The following is a 21,668-nucleotide window of genomic DNA, read 5'->3' as shown; positions in this document are numbered from 1 at the left end:
ATCTATTTAACAATTGAGGATCCATTCAATCTACTGAAATAGATTTTTCCCACCCTCTAAAACAGAAAGCCCAAACCCCAGAAAAATTGGAAACCATTCAATCAGTTCGTATTTCAGATTGCTTTCATATGAAAATATTTAAAAAACAGTCTTTTCAGAAAATACCTCTGAACACACTTCAGCATTGCTACTTGGAAGAAAATAATTTTGTAAATAATGGATTTATAAGATCTCAATGAATGGAAATAGGCAGAAGTGCATATATATACACTAATATATAAAAACATATACACGTGCATATATAAGTATACACACACACACATGTAATTTGCAATAACACAGAAAAGGGAAAACCACAGCTAACAAAGTTTTGAATCATTTTTAATGTTGAGGAAAAGGCAGGAAGGGATTCACTGTTCTGGGCTTTAAGCTCCTCTCCGGCTTATGGTACATTTTTATCAGGGATAATGTCTTTATCAGACTGTTAAAAACCAAAACCAATCAAAGAAAAATAATTTGAAGAAATCAAGTAGAGTAAAAAATAAAATCCAGAAGGGATTAATGTGGAAGGAGGAAAGAAAACTGACCAAATATTTAATAAAAAGTCAAATATCACAGGCCAGAAAAGGTGCAAGTCACCATCCAAAGGGTGGATTATGTCTGCATGAAAAGCAGCTCTATTACATTATTTTTTTTCTTTTAATTTTAAAAAGCAATCAGTATCTCCTTAGCCAGCTGAGAGCACTTTAAATCTACAAGGAACCTTCACATCAAAAGCCTGTTGATGGCCCTAGGAATCACAGCTGGGAATAAGGCAGGAGCACACTATCATTTTCTTTATAGAAAGACACCAAATCACAACAATAGTCCAGATTTCCATTTGAATTTCTACTCACACTGGTTTTATACAAGATTCCTTTAAAAAAGAAAAAATCCAGTTGGTTTATAAATTCTCTTTTTTTATCAGCAACATCCACATGTGTACATACAAATATGCATGAGCACTTCTGTGCACCCTTCTAATTCTTAAATCCCTAACCTGGACAGAAGCTGCTAAGTTCAAAAGAATATTTCAAAAGAACATTCAGACACTAGAATTCTCATCTTTTTTTACTTTGTAGTTTGTCAGTGCGTCCACACCCATCCAACCAACATGTTGATCTCTCTCTTAAAAAGTCTTGAAAAGTACCTCTTGCCAAGACCATATTTATTCCTTTAATGACTCCAAAAATTCCATCTGCTGTTGCTTCTGTGTTATATGTTTCAAGTTTTCACTGTTTTCCATTTCAAATCACATTCAAATGTTCTCAAAGTTATCAAGCTCCCAGTCAGTTATATCAGAGAGTATGAAGGACTTGAAGTCAGGACAGAGTCCAGTGATGAGGCACAAACATTACAAAACAGATATTAAAAGGTATGAAAGAAGTGAGGTAGAATGAAAGAAACAATGCACAGTTCTAGAAAGAAATCCACAGAGCAGGGAAAGGTATCATATTAATCACACAAACATCTCTGCAATCCCTAGCAAGAAATCCCCTCATTTCCTGTTCAGTGTGGTCCTTGGTTCTGAGCTAACCAGTTACAATTGCACGAACGAGTGATAATTCATTTCCTAGAGTTTAAGCTCTTTCAGAGAGAGGCGGATCTTCCATCATCTTTTAAAGCCCTCTTTCACTTTACCTTCATGCCAGTAGCAGTGTTGCCTCCCTGTTCCATCTTTCACTTCCATGGCTGTACCACTGACAGTTCCATGGGAAAACAAAAACATCTGAAAGCGAGTTTTCCCAAGCATGATGCTTTTTGTTTTAGCTTTTTGGGAACCTAATTTCAGAATACTGTATTCTAACATTAAATGTTTTTAAAAGAACAGAACCTGCTACCCTGCATTTCAGTATCACTGTTCTTTATGTCACACTGGCAAAAGGAACTTGCCATCACAAATTCCTTAGTTTTATAATAAAACTGGTTTCCGTGTATTTTTCCGCTGCCCTCTACTGTTCAGAACACCAGAGATATTCCAGGTTTCGTTTTCTCAAGAGCAACACAAAAATCTAAACATTAACTCTATTGTTTTTAAGGGAGAAACAGCCAGAGGTGACCCCACAGCAGAGTCTGCACCGAGCCTGAGACACAGCTTGGAAGGTCCGACTTCCCACCCTGCACATGTTCAGCTGGCAGGAGCCCTGGATACTGGTGTTAGGAACAGAACTTGCTTGTTCCTCATGTTGCAAGGAAAACAAACAAATGAAAAAACAGACTCTACTCTAAGTCTGTTACAGCACAGCAGAAAGCTGAAAGGGAGGTGAGGTCATCTGTGGTGCTTAAGACCTTGCCACTGAAACTATTTAAGCCCTTCTGAGGAACCCTCCCCATCCCTGCCAGCCAAAATGGCAGCTCCTCCTCACCCTCCTCTCACCACGGCAAGCCCGAGTTCTGCAGTGCTTATTGTGATGGATTTGAGATTTTCCGGTCAATGTAATAGAAAATGAACACTGAAGTGAACAATGAAATGAAAGTTATATTCAATGTGTTTAACATTAACAACAGGAAATGGGTGTGCATGTACGGGATGCTGTAAGGACAAGGAGTAGCAGAGCTTTGTTTGAGGACTGGTATTTATTCTGTCTTTATTTAACCTTCTTCCTTCCCCTTTTTTGGAAGACAGGGGAGAGGATCAGTAATGGGAATCTAGCAGAGTTAAATACACTGAAACTTCCTCCCAATTTACTATAAAGTCCAAATCAAATACAGCTAAATAAGTTACATTTATTTCTTACTCCACTGGAGTTTTTTGTTACATGAGTGAACAGCAACCTCTATTATACAATCCTTTCTGAGAACTTGAAGACTGCTATGTAAATTATGCTTTTATTTAACACAATCAATATCTAAGGATACTAAATTCACCTAGGATATAAATAAAAACTAAGATGCAATTCAAAAGAGTCCACACACTATTTAGATTCATCCTCTGTTCTTCTCACAAAAGCTTTTCAGCTGGGTTCTGTCAGATCCAGTTCTTTATGCCCCCAGATAACATAATCAGCCAGCATGCAAATAATCCCTGGACTCCTTTGCCTTTGGCAACTTTATCTGAAGTGAAGTTGCAGCTCCGAGCCTTGTATGTTGGTGTGGAGGGAGTTTATTACAGTTTATTCTTGTAAAACCAAGAATAATCAAAGTTGGGGTGTTTTAGTGCTCTAACTCTATCCTCAAAGGTTTTGTGCACTTGCACATGGTGAAGGCTTTTTTTTCTTGGAACAAAAACCACAAAGAAATTTTCTCACTTGAAAAGCAGATTCATTCAATTGACACAATTTTTTTTTTTTAAGGCTTGTGGCTTTCATTGTTTGTTTTTAAAAATCCAACTAAGCTTCTCATTGTAAAAGGGAGGTTGGATCACTGATGCTGTGCACAGCACCAGAACCACATACAGCAGAATGAAATAATCTCCATAAACTAGGTCTTCATGTGTCATTCAACTGGCTGATGTGCATAAACTGCAGTCACTCCAACCTTTTCTAATTCTCTACTGCTGCTCTGCCTTCCCCCAGTCTCCTGCCCTCAGCACCACTGTGCTGCTGTACCTTTAAACCACAGACAGGTTCCTGCATGTGGCTTTTGATGTAAGTGCCTCAAGTGCTGCTCTTCAGCATCACACGGAACAGAGAAAATGGCTGCACCCAAAATGCATTTTTCTGCAGATAAAAACAATACCACTTTTAGTGAAACCGCATGTTGCTATATCTATTTTGGACAAAGCATATAGAACAGGAGATGGAATTTGCACCCAACTTAAAAGATTTCAAAGTGAGCGCAGCAATATTAGTAGAGGCTAAACAATCTGTGTGATTTTACTTCAACCACGCGTTTCCTGTGTGTTCCATGAAAACTGGCATCTATTTTTCTTCTGCTATAAATTTTCAAGTGAAAATTTAACTAAAAAACATACCCATAGCAAATATGCATATTAATTACATCCAAAACGACTACACCAATTTAAGAGTGTGGCAATTAAAAATAGCCAGTCCCAGTCTTAAGTTATTTAATAAAACTTGAGAATTCAATTTTATTATGTCTATTAAACTAATTTTATTCATTGACTAGCTCTTCATTCATCTGACAGTCTTAATAAACTTTCCAAGCCTGCTGAAATTTTGATACCTTTCTTAAACACGATTTAAAACAGAACTGCAAAAAGTACACCAGGTAACATCTTAAAAATATTCTGTGCAATAAATTTATCACAGATCATCTCTTTCACTATTGAAAATTGTCATGGGGAACATAAAAACCCTCACACACATACACACACACATATATATATAATCCCCATTAACAATCCAGTCTTAAAATTCAGCATACTTAAGCCTCATTCTCCACAGCAAATCCAAGAGCATACAGGCCTTTGAACACAGTCACAGAATCATTTTGGTTGGAAAAACCCTCTAAGATCACCAAGTCCAACCATTAACCCTGCACTGCCAAGGCCACCAGTTACCCATGTCCCTCAGTGCCACATCTACATGACTTTTAAATCCCACCAGGGATGGTGACTCCACCACTCCCTTGGCAGCCCGTTCCAGTGCTTGACAAAGCTTTCTGTGAAGAAATTTTCCCTAATATCCAATCTAAACCTGCCCTGGTGCAACTTGAGGCCATTTCCTCCTGTCCTATCCCTTGTTACCTGGGAGAAGAGACCAACCCCCACCCGGCTACAATCTCCTTTCAGGCAAGTGCAGAGAGCCCTAAGGTCTCCATATCCCTGACTTCCCTCACACTTCAGGCCTCCACCTTTACCACATGTTTTTAAGAACTTCAAAGTGCAGTTTCAGTCAATGTAGACACAAATATTTTGACACAGATTTGCTTCTTAAATGAGAGGAAGCTCTCTAGTTCTCCAGCAAGTGAAAGGATGCTATAAACTGGGACTGGAGCTGCAAAGTTAGAGATCTGCTCACTTGTGTCCTAATGTGCTACTCTTATTCACATATTAACAGCCCGAAATCAAAACCCACACAAATCATTAAGAACAACCCAGTACTAAATGCTAACCATTGCAACATGTAAAACAGGTCTGAAAAGTTTTTACGCCACAAAGTTTGAAATTACAGATTTTAATTCTATACTTCATTCTACTGCTTAATTAACATTACAATCAGGAAGCATTTACCCCAAAAATATTTAACCTGAATCTCCCTTGCTGTGAAATAAGCTTGCTTATTCCTGTGCTACCCTTGGCAAATACAGAGGACAAGTGCCCACTTTATAATTGCTCCCACACACTCAGAGACAAACACGTATTCACACCTCATATCACGTCTTGGTTTTGTATACACAAGATGCACTAAATCTTTTAAACTTCCTTCAAATGCTGTATTTTCTACAGTTATTATCAGTTTTGATACTTTTCTATGCACATTTTTCCAAAGTGCAGAGTCTGTAACAGCACCCAGTTTTCCAGGTGTTACCACACCCACATGCTGCAGAGCAGAATCATTCTGCACTGTAAATACACTGGAAACAGGATCTGTTGCAGCTTTCACTTTGACAATGGATGCACTAATGCATATTGCTTTAAGTGCTCCCCTAGCTTCAGCCAAAATCCTCATTTTTATGCTAGGAGACAGAGGCAGAGATGATTATTACACATGTACGATAAAAAAACCAAAACCAAAACACCTAAAGCCACCATCCTGCAGCAACAAACTACCAACACAGAGAGAAAAATAAACCGTCCTCCATCCCATTGGGAATATCCGAGTGTATTACCTAGACCAATTTCTTTCCTTACAAAAGGAAACAATCCTGGCTAAGCAAAATTTTGTTTTAATCAATACCCTGTTTTAAATCCTGGCATGCTTGGAAGCAACATCTGTGCAATTTCAACTTAAACACACACAAACAACAAAGAGTTCCACGACCCCAAATTCATGCTTACCTGGTAATGCACAAAAAAGCAGCACCACACCATGAGGTACTTTGTATTGTACTCAGATTTTAGGAGGTTTCTTAACATTCAACGTGACTATGAAAAGTCTTTGTTACAAAGGAGTCCCTATGTCTCTCCTTCAGTTTTGGGCAGGAACTCCTCCCCATGCAGCCACACAGTTTGCTCTCGCTTCCTGTCATGCAGCGGACTACAAGTGTCAGAAGCCGAGGGATCCGTATTGTCCTGTCTATCTCTGCTGTGGTTTGCTCCCACAGACTTCTTCCAATAATACTTTAGACAGACAGAAGTGGTTTACAAATTGCCAACAGATGAATGGCACCAGTTAAAGGTAAAGATATCATTAATATGCTTTTAAAATAAAAGGTTGGTGTTTGGGGACTTTGAGACTCAGTAACTGAAACACAGTCCATCTCCTACCTGTGCAATTCTCAGACTTGAACAGCAGCAATGGGCTTTAAACTCAAGGGCAGACAACTGTCTCCAAGTGCAGATGTCTCAGCAAACTAAACAGCTGGTAGATACTGGATAGAGCTTTTAAATATTTATTTTACAAAAAACTTTTAGTATTTGAAAAGTTAGGGGATCTGCTAAGCAGGGATTCTTAAATTAACAGAAAGTGTAAGAGCAAGAATTCAGCAAAGAATGTTTTAGAATCAGCCCAGAATAAAGAATCAGAGATGAGCTTGACAGAGCACCCAAAGTTGGATGTGAGATGTCAAGGAAGTGCAGACTTTGATTTTATCCCTGGTAGTTCAGTATAACTGACGAGAGAAACTCCATTTTTGTTGATTCTCCTCCAATCTGGATAAGGAAGCCTTTAGCAGCTGCATCCTATGAAACCTGGTGAATCTTTGTTTCACTGGAGTTTTGAAAGCTATGTATCTTAAGCATCAAGAAAGCATTCAACTTAAAGTTATTGCTCCCTTGGAAATATGAAATAAGACTGTTCCTACCGTAATGACATAAAATTTCCCAGCTCACTTGGATTTTCAAACCTGCAGATCTCCTCCTGCAAGGGGGACACACACACTGGTGTGTGAGCATCAGTGTGACTGAGAACTTGAGGTCAATAAACTGACAGGATTAGGTTCCAGATTCATAATCCAAACTGCAAAATATAATAGTTCCTTGAGAGTTCTTATATTTGCATGACAAATCATTCTGCAGACAAGAACAACTGAGTGAGACTGACTTGCTAATAATGAGTCTTCAGTGGGGTCTCTCAAACTGCCAGCTGGGTCACCAGTGTTTTCTAGTACATGTTTCCCTTTGATATATACTCAGTTAATTTTCTTGACCCCAAAAATGGAATCCATAATCATCTCAAGTGGTTGAAACACAAGCTTTGGACAGCTTTTATACAAGTCATCCTCAGAAACCAGCAAAAAGAAACTACTGAGAGAAAGATGATATTTGGTTCTTTTTTAAAGCATATGTGGACTCTAATGTAAAGAAACAAGTGCAAATACAGGGAGAAGTAAGATCCTGGAACTTTTCTAATGCTTTGTACACACACTGTAAATACCCAGTGAAAAGTTTCCTGAGTGCTCTACCTTCTAAAATAGTTTCTATGCATGTGTAAGATCATGCATTCTTGGTTTGGGAAAACTTCTTGATTAGTCATATTAGACGACTGAATATGTTCCCACTACTATTGCAAAGAGACTTCTGTGTTTGTTTAAGACTTAAGTAATGTGTGAGAAGTTCAGGCAAGTATCCATACTGGACAAAGAAAAACAACTAAATGTCAACAGTTTCATTTTAACTTACCAGTACAATGAACACATTTTTGTCATATTTTCTACATTAACAGATACAAAGTTCAAGCCATATATTTAGCAAAGCCTGCAAACTTTTTTTACTGCATTCTCTATGTTAAACCAGAATTAGACCTTTCAGGTGCAGGAAGGGTGAGTATTGTTTGATAAGAGTTTAAGCACTGAAAAAGGTATGAGGGCAATCTGGGATTTTCACTTAATTCAGCTCTTTAGCAGATGCAGCTGAGTCATTTCACTTCTAAACCAATAGAGCTTCATCTGCACATGTCACTTAGGCTGAATTCCACCCCAAAAGAAGTGCTTCAAACTTTGTCTTAGTAAATTATTTACAGGTGCTTGAAGAGTCTGTTAAAGCATAAGATTAATTCAGTCTAAAAACATAGTTTAAAAATTAGGAAAAACAATGTGAAATGCACTAAGAAGTTGACATGAATACATATGAAGATTTAAGATATTATGCCTGAGCAAACAATAAAAGTCATTTTAAAAACAGCTATCTTCTTTCTCCTTTAACTAAATTATTTGACAATAATATTCCACTTTTTATTAAATATCTTATATCCTGTAAATTATTGTAACTATATATATCTATACACACACAGATAATTAATTCACATACCCTGCATCCTTACACTTCACTCCTGATCTGTCCCTATCTTGTTCAATCTTTTGTGACTTGCTCAGATCTACAAACACAGAGCTGTTTTTGCCAGCTGCCTACTTCCAGTGGGCAAGAATGTCAAGACAAATGTAAATTTGGGTAGGAAGATCACAGCAATTCAAACTTCATTTTTAAAGAAAACAAGCCCTTAGTGAGGTGGTGCAATCTTTCTTCAGAGCAAAAAGTTTCTGCTGAGCTCGGAGGAAGAAGATAAAAGGTGAAACTGATACTAGTGAGGCACCAATTCCTTTGAGAAAAGGAGCTGTGACATCTCTGCAGACAGAAAATGCTAACTGAAAGACCCTTCAGAAAGCAGATATTTTAGGGCAAGACTTAAAAAAATTACTCAAGCATTTCCATTTTGGGGTAATGTAAATGCTGTTGGCCTGTCTTCCCTACCTAAAGATGAGCTAAAACCCAATCTAGCCACCTTCTTTTCAGACTTTTCCAGCAGAACACAGTCTATTTTTCCAAGGAAATACATATAAATTCTATATATAAGCCTGCAACTTTTTTTTCAAGGATTCTTTACTCTCTCTTTATTAACTTGTCAGTAGATCTAAGTTATTTCTTAAACCATGTTTCACCTCCTACAGGAAACCCTAATCCTCTGCTACCAGAATTTGGCAATACCTCAGCCAGCATTAAATATAGGAGTGCAATTATTTCAAGTGTTATTATACTCATAGGTTTGTGGTTTCTCACATATAATCCCAGAGATAAGGACATGGAGAATTCTAAGATAATGCTTCCTAGAATGTGGAAAAGTTTGTCATGGTTTTGTGAAGACACTGAGAAGAGAATAATTTTAATTTTTACTTCTAGGATTGCAGTAGGTCCAGAAGCAAGTGCCTCCCCAAACTGCAGCAGTCACTGCCCAACTGAGCACCCTCAGGAAGTGCTGCAGTTCCCCTCTCATCTCCTCCCAGTATCCTTCCAGTCAGGACATGCAATCTAATCTTCTTAGGATTGCTATAACTGCCCTCATTTCATGACCTTCTCACAAGGCTACTGGACTGATTTGGACTGGCAGTGTCTGCTGGCACATAGATTAAAACTGCTTTCTCATTGTGCATTATGAGTGTTGTAAGAACACTAAATATAACTCTCTCTGAAAAGCTTTACAACTAACCACAATCCAGAAAGAAACGGCACCAGTGTACAATTTCTGCACCAAACCCAATGTAATAAGTATTTTAAAATGTGCATTTTACAGATCTTTAGAACATTACCTCAAATCATGTTAGGATCATATTGTGTGCAGTGCTCTATACATCCTCAATCAGAATGGGATAGCCCATTTCAAAACATGCAGAAGAACCCAGGAATTACAAAAATCACCCTGAATGAAATATAAGAGCTGCAACAGATCTGAATCTACTATAAAAAATTTAATTTAGCATTATTTAACAAATGTTACAGTATGTTCTTACATATGTTTAGTTTGTAAATTCTTTCTAGAAAGAATAGTTTATTATTATGTTTACATGATATCTAGCAAAATGGAGACCTGTTTTGCTGGCTGCTACTGTAATAAGAAAATTTGTTTCCAGGCTGCAATAAATAGAGGACACCATCATATCATTCTTATTATGCATTTGTGGCAGAGTTTAAAAGATAGCCATAATTTTTAATTGCTGTGTACATTCTAACCACAACATTAGCTTTCAAGAAGAAAAGCAAACAAAACAGCAATTCAAGTCCATGTGTGCAGCCAGCTGTGTCCACTATCATGTGGATCATCTGAATCTGAAACAGTATAGCATCAATAAAACACCAATATATAGTTAAAAATTGCTTCTAAAATGCTGGTTTCTCAGACTGAGAGGCATTAAATTCAGCTGGACAACAGCATCACCCTCTTAACCATTACAAGCTTCTGAAACAAAGTCATAGGAAACAGTAAATTCACATCACGTGTTCTCAAAGAGCAGCCACTGGTGGGGTGGGGGAAAACAAATACAAAGAAATGAGCAGAGTTTGGTTTGAGTTAAATTGAACTGGGGTCAAGTTCATCTGCTGCTGAACAAAGAAAAGAACAGTAAATGACAGCAGGAGTACAAGGTAACACCCAGTCTATGATTAAAGACAGGAAATCTGCTATATAACAGAACATCCAACTCAGCCTAAGAGAATGACAATTGGACCTATCTGCTTCATCACATGCTGCCTCTAGCTCCGTATTGTTTGTATGTGCAAAAGAGCTGGCATGACAGGTTAATAGCATATACAGAATATTTCAACTATAAATAACAAACCACGCCCGGAACAAAAATAAACTTGTTACAAAGCACTTACAAAGATCCATAAAATAAACCCCTACAATGTTAACAGAATGACCCTATGAAGTATTTTTTTTAAAAAAAACCCCACATCAATTCTGTGAAAAGATAACATGAAATTATAAGAAATCCTTCCAAATGGGAGATATCTGACTATTTTCATTACCAGAAAAACTCAAAATATTAATTGAATAATTGAGCTGTAATAAGCAGAATACCTATCCTTTACAACACAAACCATGAATCTTGCAGGTGTAAAAGTCTATGAAGGTCTCTTCAAGAATGTGTTAGCTGCTGTAAAAGCATAACTTGAAATTCTTGCCCCAAGAAACAGAATCTAAAGTGTCTTTTCTATAACTAGCATGTTATTAACTTGAAAGCACCTCTGTGATCTAGGTAGACAGGTTTCATGGCCGTGTTACTTAACTCACAGATGACTTCAGGTGTACAGGCAGTGAAAGTTTAATAAAACAGCTACTGAACTGAGTTAGTGAAGTCACTGCAAACTCCTATTATAGCCCTCTCTAGATAGCATGAGCAATAACAGCTCCTAAAACATGCACAAAATGTCCCAAACCATTAAAACCCTATGGGAGTCTTTAGGCCAGCCTGCATCACTCTCCTTCGTAACTCACCTCTAAACAACTCACGGATGTCTCTCCAGCACATGCTCATGATTTTTGCTGTACTACTGTATGCAAAGGACCTTGCAATTTACACTACTCCTTGATCCTACAAAAAGATATGGACATTTGTTACAGACCTAAGAACTAACGTATCAACAGACTGTGTTTTGTTGGAATTTCAGATAAAACATTCTGTCATGACAAGACTAACCTGACATCACACACTGTAGACAGAAGCCATGGTAATTAAACCACGCTGAGTCACACATGAGTTTGGAATAATACAATTTGGAATTCTTCAAAATCATCTCACAGGCAATGTTACCCTGCACTGCTTTTTAAATTCAGTGTATACATTAAGAATAAACAATTCTGATATGTGTTTTGGAACTGCAGATGGAATTGACTGCTATCCAGTTACGCAAATGCCACACAATGAATTTCTGATAGCATCTCTATTGTTTGCCAACATAAACCTTGCTGTTCCAAGAGAAATTAGTCTTGTGACTAATCAACAACAGTTCCAATGGTTTGTTCAAAAACAAAACCAATAACAAGCTAAACCTTTTAAAACTCCGCCCACAGAATAAGCAGAGGGACATCAACCCCACTCTTTTACAAACAAGAATCAGTGTCCAGGGTGTCTACTTGCTCCAGTTTATAAGCCCTAGTCAGAACTGTGGATCATTGAAGGAAATTTGTAGCACTCCTGTTGCCCCTTACATTGCTGCTATCACAGAGTGCAGTAAAGTTTCCCTGCTCCAGGAACGCTGCAGAGAAAGAACTGCAAGAACAGACTTATAGAATCGCTTCTTACTATTTTTAGTATCAGGGATAGAAACATTCTGGTTCAAGACAGGCCAATGCTGGACAGCGGCACAACAGCACCTCCCCAAAGCCTGACTCAGAGCAAGGCTGAGCAGAGACAGGCAGTGAAAGGGAAGGGCTGAGGCAACTGAACTCTGGGACAGAAGAGCTGGAACCCACTGAAAGGAGACAGAGGACGAGATCTAAAAGGAGCGAGCAATGCCCAGTAATACATCATCTCTTAGAAAGTAAGAAAGGGAACATGGAATTTTTCTTTTCAAAGAGAAAGAGGGATCAGACAGGTCAAGCATCCACCTGGTATCTCCTTAACCTGCTGCAGGAGGTTAGAAGAAAGAGAGGGACTCTGCAGATGTAAAGGGAGGAGCAGCAGCAGCAGAGCAGCTGTGGGAGGGCAGGGATGCCAGCCAGACTCCCCCTGCCCATGGCATGGGAAGGAACCACTCTCTGACTGTTGTCATAACAGGTATAATTATTCCACTCACAGCTATGCTGTGATTACACAAAGTATAGGAAAATATGTTGTCAGTGACACAAAGTCACCATCCTCCTGTGAGGAAGCTATTTAAATTGTGCATAAAAGTACATTAAAATAACAGAAAACCACAAGTGCTTTTTAATGTATATGATAACTTGTGTTCTAAAATCATACTGGATAGACTGAGTATGTATGGTATTTAAGCACATTTGATCTAGAGACAGCAGTGCATAACTTGGTTTCAACAATATGAATAAAGGCCTGTCAATAATAATTCTAATAAGTTTTTGTTACAGGTAACATCTTTGCTTAAGCAAACGAGTATCAGTGGATACAGATCCAGTCAGAATCCAGGATAGGTACAGAGGTGCTTTCTATGGTAGTACATGATTATGTAATTTATGTAATTAATCATCAAGTTAAAGCTAGGAAAGAACCTTTCTCTTTTAGCAATTTTTATCTTGTTGAGATTCATGCACCCTGAAGGGAATAACTGAAGTCTACCAGTCTGCACAAAAATAAATATTCTGCTTTGTAAATACTGTCTGAAAAGTGTGGAATTCATCTCATTTGGCATGAAAGACACCTTTTTCGCCACAAGCACACATGCAGTAAAACTAGCAAAGAAACCACTTACACATCTAAAACTGACCTTCAGCATGTTTAACACTTTTAATGTCAGATTTCTCATAAATTAGATCAGCCTTTCCTACAAGTGACCACATCTGCAGCTTGGTTAGTTAAATGCTTTTGCAAAACTAAAAAGAAAACAAAAAAGGAGGGAATAGGAAGAAGCCTAGTTGCAATAAATTATCTTCAATCTTCAGGCAACTGCACACTAAACACATGCCTTGAACTATTTAAATTACAAAATGCTGGTTTAGATTTCACTATTTATTTTTAGCACTGAAGTTCTTCAGCCAAATTTGTTGGAGGGGGGGAATAGAGAAATAATCTTAATGGTTCAGATGTTTGTTTAAAGCATGCAGGAAATGATGCTCTCTTGGTGGAACAGTGGAGAGACATATCAGAGATAAGCACAGACAAAACCAGCATCCTCTTCAGCTCTGCCTACAGCCCCAATAATCTTCACTAATCAGGTAACTGCTTTTCTTTTGATTGTCTGGCAGTTTCTTCATAGTCATCTCCAGTGTCAGCATATCAACACTGGGACCAACATGTACCACCACTACTTCTGCAAACATATCTGAATGCTTCAATAGAAAAACAAACATTTAAAGACTTCCAGTCACATATCTAAGTCCAGAAGTTTATCCTGCTGGCAGAAACAGAAAGTGGGTCATTTTAAGGGAGCAGGAAGGGAGATGGATAAAGAAGCTGAAGTCTTAAACACTTGAGAGTTTCATAGTCTTCTTGAATTCAGAACTTCCTTATTTGTAAGACTGACTGCTCTTACTATGGAAAAAAACAGCACACAAGTGTGTAACTCAAGACTGGATCATACCTAGCAAAACCCCACAGAAACTTTAATTGTGACATCTTCGAACTGTGCGTGGGTGACTGCACCAATGTGACCCTCGTTCGATGGAATGCTTTATTACTAAAACTGTTTGCCACCCTACATGGCAACATCACACACTATTACCACAGACACTAAGAGCAGCATATTCACCAATCATGCACAGGCACCAGACAGTGGTGCTGAGGAAAGCCACTTACCTGTACCAAGGTTTTAAGGGAAGGGTGGCATGGAAATGAGAAGAGTGAAAGTTAATGGCAACCAGAAGATAAAGCAAAAATGGGGTTAATACGGATCTCTGTGCTGTTGCCTTCTTTACATTCATTATTGACCTGCCTCTGAATTGCCCCATCCCATCAGGTGTTTGTTTCTTCTCCTTACCAAGCCCCCCCCCCCAGATTGCTCCCCCACCCACATGTCACCTCATCACCCCAGGTCAATGCTTGTAAAGGCTGAGCTGATAAACCTGCAGTGCTTTATAGAAGATTTCTGACTCCTCTGCATATTTCCACCAGCTTTCTTCCATTTCTATATTTTATCCATTTCCACTCTCTTTCTCTCACGCATCTTCCATGGCTCTCTGCCCTTCCACCCCTTCTTTCCAATTTGCAGATTCCTCCTCTTTCCCTCTCCCATCCTATACCCATTATCTTCCTTTGCTTTATTCCTTTTCTACTCCAAGTACCAGACCCAACACCTGATCTCCTATGTTTCGGTCTTCCCATTGCACTGTCCCTCCAGTGAGGGATATTCTTACCTCCACAGGTTTTCTGTTTGATCAGTTCTTACTATAAATACCCCTATAAATCCCTCCATAATAGTTTATTTGCTGGACACCTGACTGTAAAACCTCTTCAAAGCCCAAATTAACCTGATGCCTTGTGTATACACAGGAAGAGCATATAGTGGAGAGATTGCACTGCTTGGTAACTCTTAATTCAATCCCAAACAGATCTGATTTGTTTAGTTAAAAAAATAAAAAGAAAGAAAGAAAAGAAACTCCCTTCTCCCCAGTGATACCTAAATATTGTTCAAAGTTCTGGAAGTAACTGCTACCACTATCTAAAAATGACAGCATTGGTAGAAACACATGATAGCATCTTAACTGAAAATCCCCATTGAGAGAATTCAACATGATCTCTAACCATGGGGCTTGAGAGAGCTGCTCAGGATGGAAATAAGCTGCTTCTGATAAATTTAAGTAAGGAGAGGAAAAGAAGTGCAGAGGAGTTTCTTTGGTAAATGTGTAGCATCTGGGCCTTCCTTATCTTCCTTTGAGGTTTACGTTGGTGTACGTTCAAAGATGCTTTAACATGAGCCCTTATCAACGTGATGCAGAGACCTTCAAAATCAGTGAACTAGCTGCAAAGTGAGGACAGGCAGATGAACACAGCGTTGCAATTTGGTGCTTAATGACTTGATTATTTTTTATTTTTTGTGACTGTTAAAATGACCCTGTATTATAGTCTCCTGATGTTCTATATTATGTACTATAGAAATAGCATAGAAGTTGAAAAGAACACGGCTATGAGTAAGTCAGCTCTAGAGTTGTGTTTGTTATACTCAAGTGTGGCTCTGCTCCACTGTCAACATTAACTTAGTTCTTTTACCCAATAAGGTTTTAGTCTTGTTGGAGCAAAGACATCAAAGCTAACCTTTTATCATTCACCACCTCTGTGAAAACCTTCGTTACTTTAAGTCTGCTTCACTGGGCCTTTCATAACACAGTTTTTCCATCCATCAGAATAGAGTTAATGCTCAGACACTGCTAACATCAACAGACAGTGAGACATCTTTTCCAGTGCTCACCTATGTTGGTTTCAGCATCCAAACAGACCAAGTGAACAACTGATAGAGGTTCTTCCCTCACAGTAAATGATAGTGTGCTCTATTTAAAACACCGAATTAGAATGCAAGAGTCACTACCAGATACTGTAAAAACATTTTGAGCAGCACAGACCAGTAAGCCTGTCAATGCCATTTACCCTTTCAGCAAAGCATTTATGTCTGGCTACTTAAATGCTTTGTTGGAAGAAGCTCAGAGAAAATTTATATGCTCTCCTGAGTACAAGTCAGTCCAAATTACAGGTAATGGTAATATACTATTTATTATACCAAAAGAAGTTTGCAAGGCAGAAAAGCCTTTCCTTTAACCAAAAGATTACTATGACTTAGATACAACATGCAGTGACAACTTCTCCTAGACTATATCCCAGGCTACAGCACTTACACACGTGGCAAACACACCATTGTCATTGAACACCACCACTCCCAAGGTTTCCAACAAATGGTGTACGAGGTTTCAGAGGTCACAGGGAACAGAGAGGGGACAACATGCCTCTCTGAACACATTAACCTATGTAAGAAGCAGATCTCTGAAACCTGAAGCAGAAAAGACTAAAAGCTCCTGATACCACCAGCAAATATTAAGGTTCTAAGTGTCACTTGCTTTGCTTTTTGATGAATCTTTTCAGTCAGTTACTGTGGGAACCCACATGCTTCTGTATTTCCTTGTTCAGCCAACCAAACAGAAATAAAACCTATTCCCTTCTGCCTTGTAGAAGGGACTCGTAATTTTTGTTATGATTCTTCAACTGTATTTCACATATACAAACTTTCAACAAGATAACTTTACAAATATATATACTACAGTAAAACAGCACTTAAACTATATGTATCAGTTCAGTTTTCATTATTTATTTTCAGATACGAAAATACACCCTTTTTTTTTTTAAAGTGGCACTGTAGGTTAACCTACTTTAAACTATCTCCCACGCCCCTCATAACAGTACAGCCTATCACGTTAAAAAAAAAAAGCTGGTATATTTTAGAAAGCCTTTTAGGAGGGCACAAAAATGAAAAGTTCGAGTCTAATTGTTCAGCCGTGATTTTAGTCCTTGCAGATCATGCTTTAACTACAAAGTTACACTGCAACAAAATGTTAGAGTGTGAACAAAACAATACTAAACTTACCCCTCTGAAATTCCAGCCCTTGGTGGAAGGAAACAAGGAAAAATTGTTCTGTTGCTGTTGTTTCGGCCTGCAAGATGAGAAAAGACAAGTGTTTACCTTTTCAGCTGCCCTGTTTTCTATATCAGCAGCAGAATGACAATAGAGGGAGAAAAGAAAAACACAAACATGCTTCAAGCAGCAAGACACCTCAGATTTCCTTGGCTGTACCTCTGACAGGTTTCTGTCTTCAGTGTAGTTACAGGTTTTAATTCAGATTGAGAGCTAAGGGACATGGCAGCCTTACAGGCCTTCAGAGACGCACTGACTTGATGACTGTCAACAACTTATTACTCCCACTGATTTTCCACAAGGAGAGACAACCCTGACCCAAACAAGCTGTGAAGATGCAATTATGCCATGTGATGCAGGATGGTGCAGGCTGCAGCTGCACTGGATGAGGACACAAAGAGCCTTTAATCCTGCCACTGAAGCCACGCGAAGCACCAGTGCAAAGCACGTCAGCCACGCTCTGGTGTGACGCTAAAAACTAGAAGCCGACTTCTGTTTTTACTCCTTCCAAAAAAAAGAAAAAAAATAAAATAAAATCTTTCTCCTACTCTATAATTATCACTGTACAATTATTTCTGAAAAGGAACCATAACATTGTCCACTTCACTCTTAATGAGTGCTTTTCACCAGTAGGATCTTAAATTACTTCACAAAGGTAGGCAAACATTGCTGAGATTTTACACATGAAGTCAGATCAAAGCTCGACTGACCTGCTGGAGCTGACCAGACCAACAAAGAGTTTGGCAGCAGGACCCAAGTGCTGAGCACACTGCAACCCCAACCATGCAATTATACACCTTACAGAAGCTACCACAAATAATAACAGGGACACAAAAACTTGGTTAAAACTCAGCAAATTAAATGGCTGCTTTTCAAACCTCACCATCCAACAATAACAGGACAGATATTTTGCAGTTAAAGCACTGAACTAACACAAGTTGTTCCTGCTGCTTATAGTTCCTGAAGGACTCCAACATACCATGCCCCAGTTTCTTTTCTGTAGAGTCAGGATGGCAATAGTTTTCACTGGTTTTCTTACTGTCTTCTCTATTTTCGTGTCAAATATTTGCTGTATGGACGTTTTTCTTATTATGTTCATTAAAACACATCATAGAGCTGTGATCACAGAAGATGTTTTTTGATGCCAGCATAATGCAAAAGATACAATTACAATCATGATAATTAAGTAATTTTTGTAACATCAAAGGTTGAGATGTAAATCTTCTCAGTTTTTCCCTCTATCAGCCTGCCAACCAGAAAGAATATCAATATTGAAATGTATTGATAAAGTCATTAAAAAGCAGAAGTCACTACACATGACAGACTTTAACATCAAAGACTGTCCCACTAATAAATCCTCCTAGTACAGCTTTCCAAGTTAAAATATTATGAAACTGAATTTCTAACATAAAAGCCTCACTGGAACAGTAACTGCATTATGAAAAGAGAAAAATGTGATTAACAAAAGTTACATAGATAATTGTCCCAATGGTGTTTTGCAGTTTTTTAGTCACAGATGATCTCACACTGGAACCAATTAGATTTTCAAAAAACATACTCTGAGCTTTACAGAAAGTTGTACTCCTTCTCAAAAAGTGTGTTTAAACTTATGTTTCAGCACTTTTATCTTCTATTTTAATGTTGTTCTGGTATTTATTTTAACATTTGATTAAGAACTTCACTAGTTTTATACTAGTTAAGCTGAATATAGGGGAAACAACAGATATTTCAACTTTAATATAGCAGGTGTTATGATATTTTAGACGTTTCAAGGGAAATGAAGACTACATTAAAAATTATCTCCCCACAATCATTCTGTAATGAGAACTAAGAACTCTGTAATAAGCAATAAATTTGTTGAATAAACAATAAATTTCATAGAATCACAGAATATGCTGAGATGGAAGGGACCCACAAGGATCATCAAGTCCAGCTCCTGGCCCTGCACCTCAAGTAATAAAACATAGTTCTTCCAAAAGCAAGACCTCATTTACCATTTTCAATTTGGTCCTTCACTATCTTATTTTGATCTCTTGGTCTTCCCATCTGTCAACATCAGTGAGAACTGTACTGAAAAAGAAATAGAGTAAAGCAGAATTTTTCAAACAAAGAAAAAAAGAGGAGTCAGATTAATAGGCATTAACAGTGATGAGCAGACCTGACTTTTAGAGGCACTTACGTCTAAGATAAATCACTCAGGTACTACAGTAAGGCTTTTTCAAATGTCAAGTACAAGACAGGGATGGTCCCTCTAACTGCAAGCACTGTGATTAACATTTGTGAAATGCACCAAATAGATTATCGTAGGCTGGGTCCCGGCTGAGAAAAGGAAGGTCGGTCGTAATAATGTGTGAGGTAAAGGAGGAGTTCCTCCCTACAATTATTGTAACGATAGTCTGAAAGCTCTAATCTGTAACACTTGACTTTTCCTACGCATGGGTCTCTTTCAGCTAAAAGACTCCAAAACATTTTCTCCTCAGCACCGCGGTTTTAAGAATGAAAGACTAGAAGGTGGGGCTATAAAGGAACTCTTAACACTGTGGGAGAGAGGGGGTCACCAAACCTGCCAGCTGAGCTTGGTTTGGGGATCGCTATGGAAAGTTTACCTTGGAAACAGAAGCCTGAAACCAGGTCCCTCCAGTGTGAGAGAAGCGCAAGCAGAGACCTGTCCCTCCGAAAGGCAGCCCGTGGCGATCCTCAACATTCAGCCTGTCTCTCTGTTTGGGTGTGAAATTCCTCCTTCTCCTCATTAGCAGATGTTTTAACTGTTTATCTTCCATTTGATCTTCAAGCTCCAGCCTTGCCAACACAAACCCTGGAAATGGCATCTTCGTGCCTCAGTAGCTCCGATGTTCCTTAGATCCCTTGAAACGTTTACAGGGAATGACCAAACTATATTGACTTGCTCACCTGCTACTTTCCTACTGTGATCCTGCTGTTCGATAAGAGCAATTTAGAATTTTACTGAACAAAACTTTGATTACTACAGGAACTTTTGACACTGGAGATATCCCTTGAGCTGTGGCACTGGCTTTGATCAAGGTGCTTCTACTACTCTTTTGTACCCCGGGGAGTAAAATGCTTCTGTCCTTAACATGTGTAGGGTTTTCTGTTTAGGTTCTCTCGCACACATACCGTGGATATATAATAAAAGTATCTGTTGGACAAATATATCCTTATTGAAATCTTTCTTTAGACACAATTGTTAGACACCAGATGAACATGCCTTCTAGAATAAATTAGTGGAGATTTTCTGTGCAACATCTACTGTGCTGTACGTTAATTATATAATGACAATCAGTAAGTGTATAAAGGAATCTAAAAACAACAACATGGGCTGAATGTTTTAAAGCTTCTATTACATTTACTAACAAAAGTGTATTATCTGCCTTGAAGCATGATGATGAGATAAATGAACAATTTATGGCAGTTTATATTAAACTCAAGTAACTTTTACATCTTCATTTGATCCTCCAGTCTATCTGCACACAGAATCACTGACTACAAGAGGATTTTTTTAGATATGCATATCCAAGCTGTGCATGTTTTGTTTAAAATACTCAGCTGCTACATCCGTTTTCAGATAAAAGCACATTTCACAAATCTACATGAATACTCACTCAGATAAAAAAAGGAAAGCTCAGACAACTTAGAGACAAACTGTGCTAAGTAAAAATCTTTCTCAATCTGCAAAAATAAAGGTTGTTACTACAGCTGTGAATCGTTTACAAAGATACTGTTAAATAATAAATAGTACTTACTGTTCAGAACTGTTCTTTGTAATGTCGTCTGCCTAACCTATCAAAATTGTACACTAAGATACAGCTCACAAAAGCACATTTATTTTAATACACTGGGATAGTTGTGATACTAAATTATACACAAGAAAACTACATTACAAGAAAACTAAATTACATATAAGAAAATGTCAAAGTAATTTATCTGGTGAAGCCTGAGACAAAAGAGAATTTTAGTTTTGAACAACAGCTTTGAATACTGATTCTCTTAGAAAGTTTAAATTACAGATAATAATAAATTAATGTACCTTTGGTACTGATTTTAAAAGAAGAAAAAAAGCCCATGCTTTGACTTATTTAATAAAAAGCACTGACTCGTCCACTTGAAATCCCAAATATTATTTCTCTTTTATACTAGGCCTGTGCGATTTGGCACTAAAAGGAGACTGTGGAAAATTTCATTTATTTTCCAGAAGCGTAAAACAAATCTAACACAACAGAATTTGGCTCAGAAAGTATTTAGGTTCACACAGAGAGCTCACTTGATACACTTTGCTTGCTAAAGGCAAAGTAACTCAAAACTGTGAGCACGTTTAGTTTGCCAAGACCCCGGCCTGCAGACAGGAGCTCTTCAAGCTCTCACTGCGAGATAACTGGGGGTGGGGAGGCCACTTGACGACTGAGCACTCAGTATCTTGAGAGAAACTAAAATATCAACCGAGAAAAAAACCAGATGGCTGATTTTTAGCTGCTGTGCTGATTTCCTCAGTGTTAACAATCTTTTATTGTCCTACTATCATGAACTGGCATAAACACATTAAGAAAGA

The 21,668-nt window shown here is 38.1% G+C and overlaps 1 protein-coding gene across 3 annotated transcripts in view; it reads right to left on the bottom strand.

The window, feature by feature from the left end:
* ARHGEF3 (Rho guanine nucleotide exchange factor 3) overlaps positions 1–21,668 on the bottom strand; it is a 115,154-nt gene that overhangs the window by 63,437 nt on the left and 30,049 nt on the right. For all 3 annotated transcript variants that reach the window (XR_001877631.1, XR_001877630.1, XM_017832385.1), the window contains exon 3: positions 17,057–17,123. Coding sequence is in view for 1 of the 3 variants with exons in the window: in XM_017832385.1 (XP_017687874.1) it covers positions 17,057–17,123 (67 nt within the window). In the remaining 2 variants the exon portion in view is untranslated. The remainder of the gene's footprint in view (positions 1–17,056; positions 17,124–21,668) is intronic.

This window comes from Lepidothrix coronata, unplaced genomic scaffold (assembly GCF_001604755.1).
Source record: "Lepidothrix coronata isolate B3197 unplaced genomic scaffold, Lepidothrix_coronata-1.0 Scaffold202, whole genome shotgun sequence".
Classification (NCBI taxonomy): Eukaryota; Metazoa; Chordata; class Aves; order Passeriformes; family Pipridae; genus Lepidothrix; species Lepidothrix coronata.
This window is presented reverse-complemented; position numbering and strand designations above follow the sequence as displayed.